Source organism: Crinia signifera, chromosome 12 (genome assembly GCF_055691185.1).
Source record: "Crinia signifera chromosome 12, ASM5569118v1, whole genome shotgun sequence".
NCBI lineage: Eukaryota > Metazoa > Chordata > Amphibia > Anura > Myobatrachidae > Crinia > Crinia signifera.
Genome location: NC_139228.1, coordinates 673,872 through 692,979, shown reverse-complemented (window position 1 = coordinate 692,979; position 19,108 = coordinate 673,872). Strand labels below are relative to the sequence as shown.

The 19,108-nt window shown below is 48.3% G+C and overlaps 1 protein-coding gene across 2 annotated transcripts in view; it reads right to left on the bottom strand.

The window, feature by feature from the left end:
- LOC146049909 (uncharacterized) overlaps window positions 1-19,108 on the bottom strand; it is a 104,734-nt gene that overhangs the window by 23,670 nt on the left and 61,956 nt on the right. For both annotated transcript variants that reach the window (XM_083166590.1, XM_083166591.1), the window contains 3 exons: window positions 18,920-19,020; window positions 18,731-18,808; window positions 15,832-16,272 (listed from right to left, as the gene is read on the bottom strand). In XM_083166590.1, coding sequence (XP_083022716.1) covers window positions 15,832-16,272; window positions 18,731-18,808; window positions 18,920-19,020 — 620 coding nt within the window. The remainder of the gene's footprint in view (window positions 1-15,831; window positions 16,273-18,730; window positions 18,809-18,919; window positions 19,021-19,108) is intronic.

Genomic DNA, 19,108 nt, shown 5'->3' with positions numbered 1-19,108 from the left:
TGGGAGCATGGACATCGATGGCATTGGTCCATGATCGTTCTTCGGGGCCGTAGCCCTTCCAATCGATCAAATACTGCAGACGACCATATCGGATGCGAGAGTCCAAGATTTTACTGACCTCATATTCTGTTCCACGCTGGGTGCAAACCTTAGGTGCCTTGGGGAGCTTGGAATGAAAGCGATTCAGAACCAGCGGCTTGAGCAGCGAAATGTGGAATGTAGCTTGCACTTTCAAATAAGGCGGCAACTTGAGCTTGTAGGCCACAGGGTTGACGACTCGCTCAACTGGAAATGGGCCAATATATCGGGGAGCGAACTTCATAGATGGCACTCTCAAACGAAGATTCTTGGTTGACAACCAGACACGATCTCCTGGACGGAGGGCTGGCACAGCTCTGCGTTTCCTGTTGGCAAATTTTTTGTACCTGCTTGAAGCTTTCAGGAGTGAAGAACGAATGAGCTTCCAGGATTTGATGAATTGCCGGATGGTCGTGTCGACCGCTGGAACAGAGGACACAGGTTGCAGAGTGAAGTCAGGAACTCGAGGATGAAACCCATAGTTGGCAAGGAATGGAGTGACATTTGATGAAGAGTGATATTGGTTGTTATGGCAGAATTCTGCCCACGGAAGAAGTTGAGCCCAGTCATCTTGGGAGGAAGAGACATATGTGCGGAGAAATGCTTCAAGATCCTGATTCACCCTCTCCGTTTGGCCATTTGTTTGAGGGTGATAGGCTGTGGAAAACTTTAGCTTGATTTGAAGCAGGGAGCACAGGCTTTGCCAGAATTTGGCTACGAATTGGACCCCTCTATCGGAGATGATATCAAGAGGCAGACCATGAAGCTTGAATATCTCTTTAATGAAGAGCTGGGACAGCTTGGAAGCTGACGGAAGACCGGTGAGGGGAACGAAGTGAGCCATCTTGGTGAACCGGTCAACAATCACCCAGATGGTAGTGAACTTGTCAGACTCTGGAAGATCAGTTACAAAGTCCATAGATATGTGCGTCCAAGGACGATGTGGCACTGACAGTGGCATCAATTGCCCAGGAGGAGACTGACGACTGATCTTATGCTGGGCACATTTAGCACAAGAGGAGACAAAGTCCTGTACATCCTGTTTGAGGGACGGCCACCAGTAGGACCTGGTGATAAACTCGTAAGTTTTCTGAATGCCTGCATGGCCAGCGAATTTTGAAGAATGCGACCAACAAAGCAGCTTCTTCCTTAGGGCTGGCTTTACATATCTTTTCCCTGTAGGGGGCGTGAGATTTGAAACTCCCGTTGCGGAGAAGGCCACTGGATCAATAATAAAATGTTGACTTGTGGACTTTGACTCACTATCTTGCTCCCATGAGCGGGAAAGGGCATCAGCTTTTCGATTTTGTGTCCCTGGACAGAATGACAGCTTGAAACAGAACCTGGAAAAGAAAAGTGTCCATCTGGCTTGACGGGGGTTTAAACATTGAGCAGACTTGAGGTACAGAAGATTCTTGTGGTCTGTGATAATTGTGATCTCATGGACAGCGCCCTCTAGAAGATATCTCCATTCTTCTAATGCCAACTTGATGGCGAGGAGCTCTTGATCGCCGATGGCATAGTTACACTCTGCAGGCAGGAACTTACGAGAGTAAAACCCACAGGGATGAAGACGTCCATCGGGCGCTTTTTGCGAGAGGACTGCCCCAACGCCCACGGAGGAGGCGTTGACCTCGAGAATAAAAGGGCAAGGTGGTGTCAGGCTGTCTTAACACAGGAGCTGAAGTGAACCTCTGCTTCAACAGATGGAAGGCTTTGATGGCTTCTGCCGGCCACTTCGCTGGATTGGACCCTTTTCTTGTTAGGGCAGTGATGGGTGCCACAATAGAAGAGAAGTTACGGATGAATTTTCTGTAATAATTGGCAAAACCCAGGAAACGTTGAATACCTTTCAGCGAAGAGGGAATTGGCCAATCTTGAATGGCCTGCAGTTTTCCTGGGTCCATTTGTAGACCAGAACCAGAGACAATGTACCCTAGGAAGGGTATAGACTTCACCTCGAAGACACACTTCTCCAGTTTACAGTAGAGATGATTAGCTCGCAGCCGGGACAGGACCTCTTTGACCCAATAACGATGTTCTTCGATGTTATTGGGGTAGATTAAAATGTCATCGAGATATACGACTACATGTCGATACAGAATGTCCCAAAAAATCTCGTTGACATAGTGCTGGAACACGGCTGGGGCATTGCTGAGCCCGAAGGGCATGACGAGGTACTCATAATGGCCGTCTCTGGTATTAAACGCCGTCTTCCACTCGTCGCCCTCTCGTATGCGGATGAGATTATATGCGCCCCTCAGGTCGAGTTTCGTGAAGATGGTTACACCGCTGACACGGTCAAACAGCTCGGTATTGAGGGGCAACGGATATCTGTTCTTTACTGTGATGTCATTGAGGCCGCGATAATCAATGCAGGGACGTAGGCCTCCATCCTTCTTCTTTATGAAGAAGAATCCTGCGCCAGCAGGAGAAGATGAAGGACGGATGAATCCCTTTGCCAGATTTTCCTTGATGTAATCGGTCATGTCCTGAGTCTCTGGAAGAGAGAGGGGATAGGTTCTACCTCTCGGTGGTTCTTTGCCTGGGATAAGGTCGATAGGACAATCCCACGGTCTGTGAGGAGGTAGAATATCAGCACCAGACTTGCTGAATACATCTGAGTACTCTCTGTAGGGAAGAGGTGGAAGGTCTGCTGCATCGGCTGAAGAATGACGAGCTGGAAGTACCTTTTGGAGACAGGTACCGGAGCAGGAAGGATCCCAGGAAAGGATTTCGGATGTCTTCCAATCAAGGCGAGGATTATGAAGACGGAACCAGGGTAAACCCAGAACCAGAGCATGAATGGCTCGGGGTAGTACCAGAAAGGACAAAAGTTCAGTGTGCAGAACTCCCACTCTCACTGTAAGTGGCAAAGTTCTGCGGGAGACTGTCGCATCAGGAATCCTACTGCCATCCACAGCAGTAAGGAAGACAGTCTTGGAAAGACTTTCAGTGGGCAACCCCCACTTGCGAACCAGTTCGGCAGTTACGAAGTTGCCAGCGGCACCGGAATCAAGAATTGCGGAGACAATCTTGAAATGCTGACCAACTTGTAGGGAAACTGGAAGTACACAATCAGTTGCTGATGGAGAGGACTTAATTACTCCTAGCCTACCCTCTCCTTGACGGGCTAGGAGGAGGAGTTTTCCTGACGCTTTGGGCATGCAGCAATTTGATGTGCAGGGTCGGCACAATACAGACAGAGCTGTGCCAACCGACGACATCGACGTTCTCCTGGAGACAAACGGAAACGATTTATCTCCATTGGTTCTTCTTTGGAATGAGCCACTGGAGCAGCAGGTAAAGAAGGCAGAGGAGTTGGCACTTTACCTGGAGCGCTCTTGTGACGTTCTACAGCCCTTTCACGGAAGCGTAGGTCTACTTTAATACATAACGATATAAGGTCACTTAGACCTTATATATAAGGTCACTGAGGGTAAGTCTCTGGTAGCGAGTTCATCCTTAATACGGTCGGATAGACCATGCCAGAAAGCTGCGTATAAGGCCCCATCACACCAGGAGAGTTCAGACGCCAGAATCTGGAATTGGACCAGATATTGCCCGACGGAGCGGGATCCCTGTCTGAGACGGAGGAGTTCAGTGGAGGCAGATGCTGATCGCCCAGGCTCATCGAAGATGCGCCGGAATGTTGACACGAAGTCCTTGTAGTTAGACAGGATGGCATCAGATTTTTCCCATAATGGGGACGCCCATTCTAACGCTGCTCCACACAGGAGGGAGATGATGTAGGCGATCTTGACCCTTTCAGTAGGGAAGTTGCTGGGTTGCAGCTCAAAGTGAATCTCACACTGATTGAGAAAACCTCTGCAGGTCTTGGGGTTCCCATCATACTTAGTGGGGACAGACAGATGAAGGCGAGGTGCAGCGGCCAATACAGGAGGATGAACTGGACTTGGAGGTACATTGACAGGCTCAGGGCCACTGAGAGTGGTCTGTAGTTTATCCATCTGGGAAGACAGATCTTGGAGACAATGAATCACTTGGCTCTGCGCAGCCTCTTGCTGATCCAAGCGAACAGCCAGTTGCTGTACAGGGCTGGATGGTGATGCTTGGCTTGCGGCTGGATCCATTAGGCTAGTGCTTACTGTCACACCAGGGGTCTGAGTCGACGAGACTGAGACCTCTGGTGGGGACCTGGACCGGTACCTGAACCGGGGAGGTTGGAGAGGACCCTTACGCATAGAATGCGTGACAGTGCACCCGAAGCCAATGAACAGTCAGTGGTAAAATACAACCGAGTTTTATTAGCAGATGGTTGTAATACACAGGCAGTAAAGTATGCAGATGATATAGTACAGTCTATGTAGATAGCGATACTTTACAGCTGGATGATGATGTGGTATCGATGGTGGAACATCGGATCCGGAATATCGGATATGGAGTGGAGACTGTGGGTCCGGAATGACGGACGGAAACTGGAAGTAGGAGATCCGGAATATCGGACTTTAATGACGATGATGGAACATCGATGGTGAGCGATGATGGAACATCGGAAGGACCAGAGTCCCGGAGCTAGGCTTGAGTGCTGGGCTGTAGAAGCAGGATCGCAGGAGATGGAGTAACCTGGAACTTCACAGGAGATGGAATGCCTGGAGTACACTGCAGCATAGGAGAAACAACACCAGCAGGAATACACTTGCACAGAGACAAGGACAGCTGAACACACACTGGAGACAACTGAAGCACTAGCAATGGTTCTGAGAGCTCCCTGCATACTTATACCCACTGGGTGGCCAGGATTGGCCGGGCAGGTATGACAGGGAGATCAGAACCAACAGGATTGGACAGAGCAAACATGTGACTGGGAAAAACATGGCAGCCCCCATGTCTGCTATGGCGGGAAAGAGTGTTTGTGCACGCCATGCTTGTGACTGGGAGCAATGGCGGCGGACAGACGGATTGCCGTGCACTGGGCACTGTCACTGGGAGTCAGGATAGCGGTGCGCCGCGCAGCCGCCGACTCAGCAGCGCTGAGAGGACTAAAGGATGGCAGCGGTGATGGCGCACGGCAGACAGGACGCCGGCAGGGATGACATCTGAACCCCAAGCTGAGCCTGCGGAGGCACTTAGCCGGTAAGATAGTCTGTCTGAGAGCTCGGATCGTGACACCTATTACATATTTTACCACATGCCATAATGCCTATTACACATTATTCCACACACCGTAGTGGGCAGTACACATTATGCCATGCACCGTAATACCTCTTACATATTTTACCACATGCCATAATGCCCATTACACGTTATGCCACACACCATAGTGGGCAGTACACATTATGCCATACACCGTAATACCTATTACATATTGTACCACATGCCATAATGTCCATTACATGTTATTCCACACACCGTAGTGGGCAGTACACATTATGCCATGCACCGTAATACCTCTTACATATTTTACCACATGCCATAATGCCCATTACACGTTATGCCACACACCGTAGTGGGCAGTACACATTATGCCATACACCGTAATACCTATTACATATTTTACCACATGCCATAATGCCCATTACATGTTATGCCACACACTGTAATGCTCATCGCATATTAGGGGATTAAAATGCTTGTTGCTATGGGTTACATGCTCTGCCAGGGGTTAACATGCTCGTTGCCATGGAGTTACAGCACATGCTCTGCCAGGTATTACATGCTCTGCCAGGGGTTAACATGCTCGTTGCCATGGAGTTACAGCACATGGTCTGCCAGGGGTTACATGCTCATTGCCATGGAGTTACAGCACATGGTCTGCCAGGGGTTACATGCTGACTTCCAGAGTTGGATCTCAGCCCCAGCAGCATGCAGGGAGGCAGCAGACACAGAGCAACCAGCCACTCACCTTCCACCTTGGAACCCAGTGACCTGGACATGGGTGAAGAATCAGGTCTGGGACTGCTGGGCTGGAGACATGGCACTGGCACCTGCTGCTGGTGGTGGCTGGCATGCATAGGCGAATCTAGAATTATGGTAATGGGTGGTCCCAGATCTAGACATAACAGCAGGGGGACCTTTGCGCGGCGTAGCCGCGCGTCAAAAAGGAGGCGTGGTCTCATGGGAAGGAGGCGTGGCATCACAAAAAGGGGTGTGGTATTACACTTTAGACCATACACAGTAATGCCCATTACACATTTTAGCAAACTCCGTAATACCCATTACACATAAAGCCACACGCCGTAATGCCAATTACACATTGTGCCACACACCATAATGCCCATTACACATTGTGCCACATATCATGATGCCCATTACATACTATATAACAAACCATTATGCCCATTACATATTTGCCACATAAGTGCTGCTTACCTACGTGCTCATTGCTAGGGGGTTCTTGCTTGATGGCACCATAGTACCCATTACACATGATGCCGCACACCATAGTACCCATTACACATGATGCTGCACACCATAGTACCCATTACACATGATGCCGCACACCATAGTACCCATTACACATGATGCCGCACACCATAGTACCCATTACACATGATGCCGTGTACCATAGTACCCATTACACATGATGCTGCACACATAATGTCCCTTACACATGATGCTGCACACATAATGCCGCTTACACATGATGCCGCACACCATAGTACCCATTACACATGATGCCGTGTACCATAGTACCCATTACACATGATGCTGCACACATAATGTCCCTTACACATGATGCTGCACACATAATGCCGCTTACACATGATGCTGCACACCGTAATGCCCCTTTGAAATAATACCCCTTTCACAACAGAAAATGCAGGGATTTACCCGGGAATATGGTCCCAGGATCATGCAGGGACATTCCCAGGCTGACCCTTTATACACCAGCCTAGTCCCTGCATTTTCTGGTGTGAGGGGGAGAGACAACCACTCTACTCTCCCTACCCCCCTTTAACAAACCAGCTATATCTTTGGAACCAACTGACCCATTTACATGAGACCAGTATCATATTGAAGAACTTTTGAGTTGGCTTTGAATGATTTTGGTCCCGTGAAACTGGGCTGTTTGGTTCCAGAGAAATCTGCCCTCAAAGAACATAAACAGTCATGAAATTACATTTAAGAAATGAAAAAAAAAAAAAAAAGTTTAACCTCAATATCCCTGGAACCAATTAATCCATATAGATCCAGCCTGGTATCAGATTGAAGGCCCAGCGATTTGGGTTCGACTGAGATCAACCTTGAGCTTCAGTGATGCCGAAGGGGGAACTGGCAGCCGTTGAACTGGGTGGGGGTCCCATGTTATCCTATAGGGAAAACGTTCCAGCTTTGCCTGGCCGTATCTCCGGTTCCCAGAGGGCTAGAGACATGGGGCTGGGCTCGTTGGAAAGCCCCATCCCTCAGCTACAAAATGGGCTAATGGGTGGTCCTGTGCACCCCCGGACCACCCCCTAGATTCGCCTATGCTGGCATGGGAACGTGGGGAGCGGGGCGGGCTGGATTCTGCAGAGTGGGTGATACTCCCGCGGGAGGTGGCCTCTCTCTGACCCAGCTCTTCCCGGCACCCAGGGACTACCTACCCTAAGTATCCCCCTTTTGCTGAGCCCCGGTAAACTCCCAAGTCATATGGCAGGCCCTGGAGTCGTGGAGCGGAACAACGCTCAGAAGGACCTCTGTGATGCTGCTGCACCATGTCCGCCCACACTCAGACCCGGCGTACTCGCCACAATTTTTTTTTTAAACTGTGTGTCCAGACCAGGCCCCCCCTCCCTCTCGGCATCCCTGTACCCGCACTATGTCACCTGTCCTCACCCCAGTGGCACCCGCACTGCATCACCGGTCCTCATTCCCACTGGCATCTGTACTAGATCACCTGTCCGCATAACCGCTGGCAAACACACTCATACCCAATGGCACCCGCAACGGAATCACCTGTCCTCATCCCAACTGGCACCCGCATTGAGTCACCTGTCCTCATACTCAGTGGCACCCGCACAATGTCACCTGTGCTCATCCTCACTGGCACCCACACTGCATCATCGGTGCTTATCCCCATATGCACCCGCACTACATAATATGTCCTCACCCCAGTGGCACCCGCACTGCGTCACCTGTCCTCACCCCAGTGGTACCTGCACCATGTCAGCTGTACTCATATCCACTGGCACCCGCAGTACTTTATGTGTCCTTGCCCCAGTGGCATCTGCACTGCTTTCCCTGTCCTCATCCCCACTGGAACCCACACTGCGTCATCTGCACTGCATTACCTTTCCACATGCCCAGTGGCGTCTGCACTACCTCACCTGTCCTTATCCCCACTGGCACCTGCCCTATGTCACCTATCCTCACTCCTACTGGCACCCGCACTGTATCACATGTCCTCATATTCGCTGACAACAGTACTAAGTCAACTGTCCTCATCCCAAGTGGCACTTGCACTGCGTCACCTGTCCTCATTCCCAGTGGCATCTGCACAACCTCACTTGTCCTCACCCCCCTGGCACCCACACTGCGTCACTTGTCCTCATATCTGCTGGCACCTGCACTACGTCACCTGTCCTCATCCCCACTGGCAGCCGCACTGCATCACCTGTCGTCATTCGCATTGGTACCCGCACTATGTTACTTGTCCTCATCCCAAGTGGTACCCGTACTGCATCACCTGTCTTCGTCCCCACTGGTATCCGCACTACGTCACCTGTCCTCACCCCCACTGGCACCCGCAATGCGTCACCTGTCCTCCTATCCGCTGGCATAAGTACAACATCACCTGTCCTCCACTGGTTCCCGCACAATGTCATATGTCCTTATCCCCTCTGGCACCCTCACTGTGTCAACTGTCCTCAAACTCAGTGGCTCCCACACTACATCATCTGTTCTCATCCTCACTGTCTCCAGCACTACATCATTGTTTATTTATTTAATTACCGATTCTTATATAGCGCAGCAGATTCCGTTACAGCGTCTTATATAGCGCAGCAGATTCTGTTACAGCGTCTTATATAGCGCAGCAGATTCCGTTACAGCGTCTTATATAGCGCAGCAGATTCCGTTACAGTGTCTTATATAGCGCAGCAGATTCCGTTACAGCGTCTTATATAGAGCAGCAGATTCCGTTACAGCGTCTTATATAGCGCAGCAGATTCCGTTACAGTGTCTTATATAGCGCAGCAGATTCCGTTACAGCGTCTTATATAGCGCAGCAGATTCCGTTAGTGTCTTATATAGAGCAGCAGATTACGTTACAGTGTCTTATATAGCGCAGCAGATTCCGTTACAGTGTCTTATATAGCGCAGCAGATTCCGTTACAGTGTCTTATATAGCGCAGCAGATTCTGTTACAGCGTCTTATATAGAGCAGCAGATTCCGTTACAGCGTCTTATATAGAGCAGCAGATTCCGTTACAGCGTCTTATATAGAGCAGCAGATTCCGTTACAGCGTCTTATATAGAGCAGCAGATTCCGTTACAGCGTCTTATATAGCGCAGCAGATTCCGTTACAGCGTCTTATATAGCGCAGCAGATTCCGTTACAGCGTCTTATATAGCGCAGCAGATTCCGTTACAGTGTCTTATATAGCGCAGCAGATTCCGTTACAGCGTCTTATATAGAGCAGCAGATTCCGTTACAGCGTCTTATATAGCGCAGCAGATTCCGTTACAGCGTCTTATATAGCGCAGCAGATTCCGTTACAGCGTCTTATATAGAGCAGCAGATTCCGTTACAGCGTCTTATATAGAGCAGCAGATTCCGTTACAGCGTCTTATATAGAGCAGCAGATTCCGTTACAGCGTCTTATATAGCGCAGCAGATTCCGTTACAGCGTCTTATATAGCGCAGCAGATTCCGTTACAGCGTCTTATATAGCGCAGCAGATTCCGTTACAGTGTCTTATATAGCGCAGCAGATTCCGTTACAGTGTCTTATATAGCGCAGCATATTCTGTTACAGTGTTTTATATAGCTCAGCAGATTCCGTTACAGCGTCTTATATAGCGCAGCAGATTCCGTTACAGCGTCTTATATAGCGCAGCAGATTCCGTTACAGTGTCTTATATAGCGCAGCAGATTCCGTTACAGCGTCTTATATAGAGCAGCAGATTCCGTTACAGCGTCTTATATAGCGCAGCAGATTCCGTTACAGCGTCTTATATAGCGCAGCAGATTCCGTTACAGCGTCTTATATAGCGCAGCAGATTCCGTTACAGCGTCTTATATAGCGCAGCAGATTCCGTTACAGCGTCTTATATAGCGCAGCAGATTCCGTTACAGCGTCTTATATAGCGCAGCAGATTCCGTTACAGCGTCTTATATAGCGCAGCAGATTCCGTTACAGCGTCTTATATAGCGCAGCAGATTCCGTAACAGCGTCTTATATAGCGCAGCAGATTCCGTTACAGCCTCTTATATAGCGCAGCAGATTCCGTTACGGCGTCTTATATAGCGCAGCAAATTCTGTTACAGTGTCTTATATAGCGCAGCAGATTCCGTTACGGCGTCTTATATAGCGCAGCAAATTCTGTTACAGTGTCTTATATAGCGCAGCAGATTCCATTACGGTGTATTATATAGCGCAGCAGATTCCGTTACAGCGTCTTATATAGCGCAGCAGATTCCGTTACAGCGTCTTATATAGCGCAGCAGATTCCGTTACAGCGTCTTATATAGCGCAGCAGATTACGTTACAGTGTCTTATATAGCGCAGCAGATTCCGTTGCAGTGTCTTATATAGCGCAGCAGATTCCGTTGCAGTGTCTTATATAGCGCAGCAGATTCCGTTGCAGTGTCTTATATAGCGCAGCAGATTCCGTTACAGGGTCTTATATAGCGCAGCAGATTCCGTTACAGTGTCTTATATAACGCAGCAGATTCTGTTACAGTGTCTTATATAGCGCAGCAGATTCTGTTACAGTGTCTTATATAGCGCAGCAGATTCCGTTACAGTGTCTTATATAACGCAGCAGATTCCGTTACAGCGTCTTATATAGCGCAGCAGATTACGTTACAGCGTCTTATATAGCACAGCAGATTCCATTACAGTGTCTTATATAGCGCAGCAGATTCTGTTACAGTGTCTTATATAGCGCAGCAGATTCTGTTACAGTGTCTTATATAGCACAGCAGATTCCGTTAGTGTTTTATATAGCAGCAGATTCCGTTATAGCGTCTTATATAGCGCAGCAGATTCCGTTACAGTGTCTTATATAGCGCAGCAGATTCCGTTAGTGTTTTATATAGCAGCAGATTCCGTTACAGCGTCTTATATAGCGCAGCAGATTCCGTTAGTGTCTTATATAGCGCAGCAGATTCTGTTACAGCGTCTTATATAGCGCAGCAGCTTCCGTTACAGTGTCTTATATAGCGCAGCAAATTCCGTTACAGTGTCATATATAGCGCAGCAGATTCTGTTACAGTGTCTTATATAGCGCAGCAGATTCTGTTACAGTGTCTTATATAGCGCAGCAGATTCTGTTACAGTGTCTTATATAGCGCAGCAGATTACGTTAGTGTTTTATATAGCAGCAGTTTCCGTTATAGCGTCTTATATAGCGCAGCAGATTCCGTTACAGTGTCTTATATAGCGCAGCAGATTCCGTTAGTGTCTTATATAGCGCAGCAGATTCCGTTACAGTGTCTTATATAGCGCAGCAGATTCCGTTAGTGTCTTATATAGCGCAGCAGATTCCGTTACATCGTCTTATATAGCGCAGCAGATTCTGTTACAGTGTCTTATATAGCGCAGCAGATTCCGTTACAGTGTCTTATATAGCGCAGCAGATTCCGTTACAGTGTCTTATATAGCGCAGCAGATTCCGTTACAGGGTCTTATATAGCGCAGCAGATTCCGTTACAGTGTCTTATATAACGCAGCAGATTCTGTTACAGTGTCTTATATAGCGCAGCAGATTCTGTTACAGTGTCTTATATAGCGCAGCATATTCCGTTACAGTGTCTTATTTAGCGCAGCAGGTTCCGTTACAGTGGAGGTTATTCTGATCGTAGCGGCCAAACGTGCGTACGTTCGCTATTAACGTACGCTATCCGTACGCGGCCGTTGGGGTTAAGTCCACCCACAAATCAGCCGCATACGTACGGCCAGAAACAACGTCGAAGGGGAGTGGCGTACAATTGAGCGTACGCCAACGTACACGGACGGACCAGCTCTTACACTCCGACAACTTGCGTACAATTGAGCGTACGCCACCGTTTACGGACGTCTCTCGTCCGTCTTCCCACCGACTTCTTGCGGCTATCTGAGCGTACGCCAGCTTGCACGGACGGGTCCCTATTGTTTTCACTAGAAAACTCAGCTTATGTCACCGCTCGTGAGAGTGAGCGTACGTCCGTGTACGCTGACATACCCTTCACATATATGGACCTGCAAATCTTGCCTTTCAACTATAATTATGAAAATTAATTAAGTGATTGAATTAATTAATGTGCAAAATAGTGGGCATGGGCTTAAAACATTGCTGAAACATCCTTTGTAGGTGTTAGATGTGGTTTATGTTATTGTATCATAAATACAAAACCTATGTTTGTATTAGAGTGAACACGTTGACACATGTCGACTTGTGTAGATTGAGTGTGCTACTGTGTAAAGTCTATGAAAGCACGTAGTGAATGTGTATAACTGTTTAACAAATACCTACCTTAGCATATATAAGCAGGTCTTAAAAAGATTCTTACCTTAAATTAAACAAACCTTTAAATGTAGAGAAGTATAGAAAGATAAGCTTCCAAGGTGTTAGAGTGCTGTGTGTGGCTTGCAGGTAGTGAAATCATGGTTTGGACTTAATAGACTGCAGCATTGCTTATTACATTCAGGTGTATGTGTTTGAATAGTAATCAGCGTAAATTAGCAAACCCAGGCGCACGCAGGCATGCGGTATCTGTAGGGGTGGTCTGAGCTGGCGGTTGGCGGCCGCCTGTTTTGTGTCCGAAATGAACGGTGCTTTAGGCGATCGTGCGGTAGTAGCACCGCTCATTTTTGGTGCACACCCCCGTGTACTCCCATATTTACGCCCATTTTCCCTCATTATTTCGGCCGCTCCCCTCAACACGCCCCTATGCCGCCCCCAATGCCCGTACACTCGCGTACAGGTTTTTTCGCACGGAGAGACCCGTCCGTAAGCGTTGTGGAATGTTCGCGCCTGCGCATTAGCGAATGTACGCATGCGCAGATCATGAAAAACCCCGGAACGTACGCGTACGGCCCGGCCGCACCAACCAGAATAAGGCCCAGTGTCTTATATAGCGCAGCAGATTCCGTTAGTGTCTTATATAGCGCAGCAGATTCCGTTACAGCGTCTCATATAGCGCAGCAGATTCCGTTACAGTGTGTTATATAGCGCAGCAGATTCCGTTACAGCGTCTAATATAGCGCAGCAGATTCTGTTACAGTGTCTTATATAGCGCAGCAGATTCCGTTACAGTGTCTTATATAACGCAGCAGATTCCGTTACAGCGTCTTATATAGCGCAGCAGATTACGTTACAGCGTCTTATATAGCACAGCAGATTCCGTTACAGTGTCTTATATAGCGCAGCAGAATCCGTTACAGCATCTTATATAGCGCAGCAGATTCCGTTACAGCGTCTTATATAGCGCAGCAGATTCCGTTACAGTGTCTTATATAGCGCAGCAGATTCTGTTACAGTGTCTTATATAGCGCAGCAGATTCTGTTAGTGTCTTATATAGGGCAGCAGAATCCGTTACAGCATCTTATATAGCGCAGCAGATTCTGTTACAGTGTCTTATATAGCGCAGCAGATTCTGTTACAGTGTCTTATATAGCGCAGCAGATTCTGTTACAGTGTCTTATATAGCGCAGCAGATTCCGTTAGTGTTTTATATAGCAGCAGATTCCGTTATAGCGTCTTATATAGCGCAGCAGATTCCGTTACAGTGTCTTATATAGCGCAGCAGATTCCGTTAGTGTTTTATATAGCAGCAGATTCCGTTACAGCGTCTTATATAGCGCAGCAGATTCCGTTAGTGTCTTATATAGCACAGCAGATTCTGTTTCAGCGTCTTATATAGCGCAGCAGCTTCCGTTACAGTGTCTTATATAGCGCAGCAGAATCCGTTACAGCATCTTATATAGCGCAGCAGATTCCGTTACAGCGTCTTATATAGCGCAGCAGATTCCGTTACAGTGTCTTATATAGCGCAGCAGATTCTGTTACAGTGTCTTATATAGCGCAGCAGATTCTGTTACAGTGTCTTATATAGGGCAGCAGAATCCGTTACAGCATCTTATATAGCGCAGCAGATTCTGTTACAGTGTCTTATATAGCGCAGCAGATTCTGTTACAGTGTCTTATATAGCGCAGCAGATTCTGTTACAGTGTCTTATATAGCGCAGCAGATTCCGTTAGTGTTTTATATAGCAGCAGATTCCGTTATAGCGTCTTATATAGCGCAGCAGATTCCGTTACAGTGTCTTATATAGCGCAGCAGATTCCGTTAGTGTTTTATATAGCGCAGCAGATTCCGTTACATCGTCTTATATAGCGCAGCAGATTCTGTTACAGTGTCTTATATAGCGCAGCAGATTCCGTTACAGTGTCTTATATAGCGCAGCAGATTCCGTTACAGCGTCTTATATAGCGCAGCAGATTCTGTTAGTGTCTTATATAGCGCAGCAGATTCCGTTACAGTGTCTTATATAGCGCAGCAGATTCTGTTACAGTGTCTTATATAGCGCAGCAGATTCCGTTAGTGTTTTATATAGCAGCAGATTCCGTTATAGCGTCTTATATAGCGCAGCAGATTCCGTTACAGTGTCTTATATAGCGCAGCAGATTCCGTTAGTGTTTTATATAGCGCAGCAGATTCCGTTACATCGTCTTATATAGCGCAGCAGATTCTGTTACAGTGTCTTATATAGCGCAGCAGATTCCGTTACAGTGTCTTATATAGCGCAGCAGATTCCGTTACAGCGTCTTATATAGCGCAGCAGATTCTGTTAGTGTCTTATATAGCGCAGCAGATTCCGTTACAGCGTCTTATATAGCGCAGCAGATTCTGTTACAGTGTCTTATATAGCGCAGCAGATTCCGTTACAGTGTCTTATATAGCGCAGCAGATTCCGTTACAGCGTCTTATATAGCGCAGCAGATTCCGTTACATCATCTTATATAGCGCAGCAGATTCTGTTACAGTGTCTTATATAGCGCAGCAGATTCCGTTACAGTGTCTTATATAGCGCAGCAGATTCCGTTACAGCGTCTTATATAGCGCAGCAGATTCTGTTAGTCTCTTATATAGCGCAGCAGATTCCGTTACAGCGTCTTATATAGCGCAGCAGATTCCGTTGTGCTTTACAATAGTAGACAGTGATAAAACAAACTGGGTAGCAACAGACAGAATTGGAGGTAGGAGGGCCCTGCTGCAAGCTTACAATCTATAGTATTCCGTATTGCATCACCTGTCCTCATTCCCACTGGCAACCTCACTGTGTCAACTGTCCTCAAACTCCGTGGCACCCACACTACATCACCTGTCCTCATCCCCACTGGCACATGCACTATATTATGTAGATTATATTTATGCCTCTAACTAACGCGTTCAACCAAGGGAGCTCCACCACATGATTGTCTATCTGCTATATCAGAACCGGTGAATATGGGAGGTTAGAGGGACAAGCAATGGTGTTTGTGAAGAGATCTTCAATGGGTACCCCTCGGCCCCTTCCTGCCACCACAGAACCATCTGTCTTTTCTCTGCCCTGTTGGTTCCCCAACATTATCGGCACTCTATTTCCCCAGTGTCATGGTTACCTGTGCCACTGCTCAGGCTGGACCTCGTTTGGGTAGCACTGCTCTCTGCTTGCGGTCTGTGGATGCCCGGATAGTTTACGCTGGGAATTTCCATCCCTCTGGTTAAGCGAGAGAGGTTGGATGTGATGTGGAAGGGAAGAGTAACAGAGAAAGGACCAGATATATGGACTCCAACACATTTTTCTGCCCGGTTCTGATTGGATTTGGGTGATCGGCCTTGTGAGGTTCCAGCAACAGAAGACCTTCCCACTTTTGGAGTTGTTGGTTCTGACTTGGCGTGGGCTTCCTCCTCAGACTCTTCCTGATTTGTCTCCATTGGGAGAGACTGCTCACCAAAGTCCACAAGTCTGGAGCCAACAGTCTCTTGTTTGGTATGAGTGCCAAAACTTTCCCTCCGAATGGGTGTTTGTCTGTTCAGGTAACTCTGCGGTAAGTCACTGGCTGTAGGCACATGGAACATACAAAATTACTTATAGTGGTAACAAAGTGATGAGGATAGGAGCTGTAGAGCAGTATACAGAGGGGCATGTACCCCTGCCCGTGTGACCAGTCTGTTCCCCGAGAGCAGTATACAGAGGGGCATGTACCCCTGCCCGTGTGACTGGTCTGTTCCCAGAGAGCAGTATAAAGAGGGGCATGTCCCCCCTGCCCGTGTGACAGGTCCGTCCCCCGAGAGCAGTATACAGAGGGGCATGTACCCCCTGCCCGTGTGACCGGTCTGTCCCCCGAGAGCAGTATACAGAAGGGCATGTACCCCTGCCCGTGTGACTGGTCTGTTCCCCGAGAGCAGTATACAGAGGGGCATGTACCCCTGCCCGTGTGACTGGTCTGTTCCCAGAGAGCAGTATAAAGAGGGGCATGTCCCCCCTGCCCGTGTGACAGGTCCGTCCCCCGAGAGCAGTATACAGAGGGGCATGTACCCCTTGCCCGTGTGACCGGTCTGTCCCCCGAGAGCAGTATACAGAGGGGCATGTAACCCCTGCCCGTGTGACGGGTCTGTCCCCCGAGAGCAGTATACAGAGGGGCATGTATCCCCTGCCCGTGTGACCGGTCTGTCCCCCGAGAGCAGTATACAGAGGGGCATGTACCCCTGCCCGTGTGACCGGTCTGTCCCCCGAGAGCAGTATACAGAGGGGCATGTACCCCTGCCCGTGTGACCGGTCTGTCCCCCGAGAGTAGTATACAGAGGGGCATGTACCCCCTGCCCCTGTGACCGGTCTGTCCCCCGAGAGCAGTATACAGAGGGGCATGTAACCCCTGCCCGTGTGACCGGACTGTCCCCCGAGAGCAGTATACAGAGGGGCATGTACCCCCTGCCCGTGTGACCGGTCTGTCCCCCGAGAGCAGTATACAGAGGGGCATGTACCCCCTGCCCGTGTGACCGGTCTGTCCCCCGAGAGCAGTATACAGAGGGGCATGTACCCCCTGCCCGTGTGACCGGTCTGTCCCCCGAGAGCAGTATACAGAGGGGCATGTACCCCCTGCCCGTGTGACCGGTCTGTCCCTCGAGAGCAGTATACAGAGGGGCATGTACCCCCTGCCCGTGTGACCGGTCTGTCCCCCGAGAGCAGTATACAGAGGGGCATGTACCCCCTGCCCGTGTGACCGGTCTGTCCCCCGAGAGCAGTATACAGAGGGGCATGTAACCCCTGCCCGTGTGACTTGACTGTCCCCCGAGAGCAGTATACAGAGGGGCATGTAACCCCTGCCCGTGTGACTTGACTGTCCCCCGAGAGCAGTATACAGAGGGGCATGTACCCCCTGCCCGTGTGACCGGTCTGTCCCCCGAGAGCAGTATACAGAGGGGCATGTACCCCCTGCCCGTGTGACCGGTCTGTCCCCCGAGAGCAGTATACAGAGGGGCATGTACCCCCTGCCCGTGTGACCGGTCTGTCCCCCGAGAGCAGTATACAGAAGGGCATGTACCCCTGCCCGTGTGACCGGTCTGTCCTCTGAGAGCAGTATATAGAGGGGCATGTACCCCCTGCCCGTGTGACTGGTCTGACTATATATATATATATATATATATATATATATATATATATATATATATATATATATATATATATATATATATATATATATATATATATATATAGCAAAAATGGGGGTACCCTTTCTGCGCTCGAGAGAGTGAGAGCAGCACCTCTGGGGGGTCCTCTGTTAGGCAAGACCCAGAATAGAGATGAGGAAAAAGGGGGTTTTCCAGAGGGCGCTAATCAATAACAATCAGTTGCAGATCGGTTTATACCGTTTAATATAAAAGTGGTAAAAAAAACCTTATTGGGGTATCACAAATATATCAAATATACACATTTACATAAAAACTGCTTAATACAGGTTAAGGCACATATGCTTGTACAGGTTCGCATGAATATTGTTCGATTCAGTGAGAAATAGCCCTATAGGAAATAGGGCTATTTCTCACTGAAGCGAACAATATTCATGCGAACCTGTACAAGCATATGTGCCTTAACCTGTATTAAGCAGTTTTTATGTAAATGTGTATATTTGATATATTTGTGATACCCCAATAAGGTTTTTTTTACCACTTTTATATTAAACGGTATAAACCGATCTGCAACTGATTGTTATTGATTAGCGCCCTCTGGAAAACCCCCTTTTTCCTCATATATATATATATATATATATATATATATATATATATATATATATATATATATATATATATATATATATATATATATATGCTGACATTGGCCCTAATGGAGGCACCCCAGCCAACCATTCTTCAATACTGGTATATTGGAGTGCCTATCTGTCTGTCTGTCTGTCTGTCTGTCTATCTACTGTATATCTGTCTGTCTGTCTGTCTGTCTGTCTGTCTATCTCTCTATCTACTGTATATACACACATATACCCAGCATTAGTGTCTCACCGTCTGCAGCATACGGAGCCGAGCTGAGGGAATCCATGCTCTTAGCCGGCCTTAGGTTCATGTTGTCCAACTTCCCATCTACCAGAGAACGAGAGGAGACATTTCTACAGATGATCTCACAGTATTACATATTGTGCAGCATGAAGTCATGTACAATGGTGGCAGGAGGGAAATAACCCTGACACACACCTTTCTCATCCTGCTTCTGGGACTTGCGCTTGGCGTCGTGGCCGGATCGTCCAAGGTTGAAAATCGATTTCCATTTCTTTGCTTTTAAGGAGCCTTTCCTCCTGTGGGCAATGTCATAGTTAGTGGTGAGATGGCTGGTGCCCATGTGGTGGTCACACTTACTGGCAGCACCCTCTTATAGGCATACAT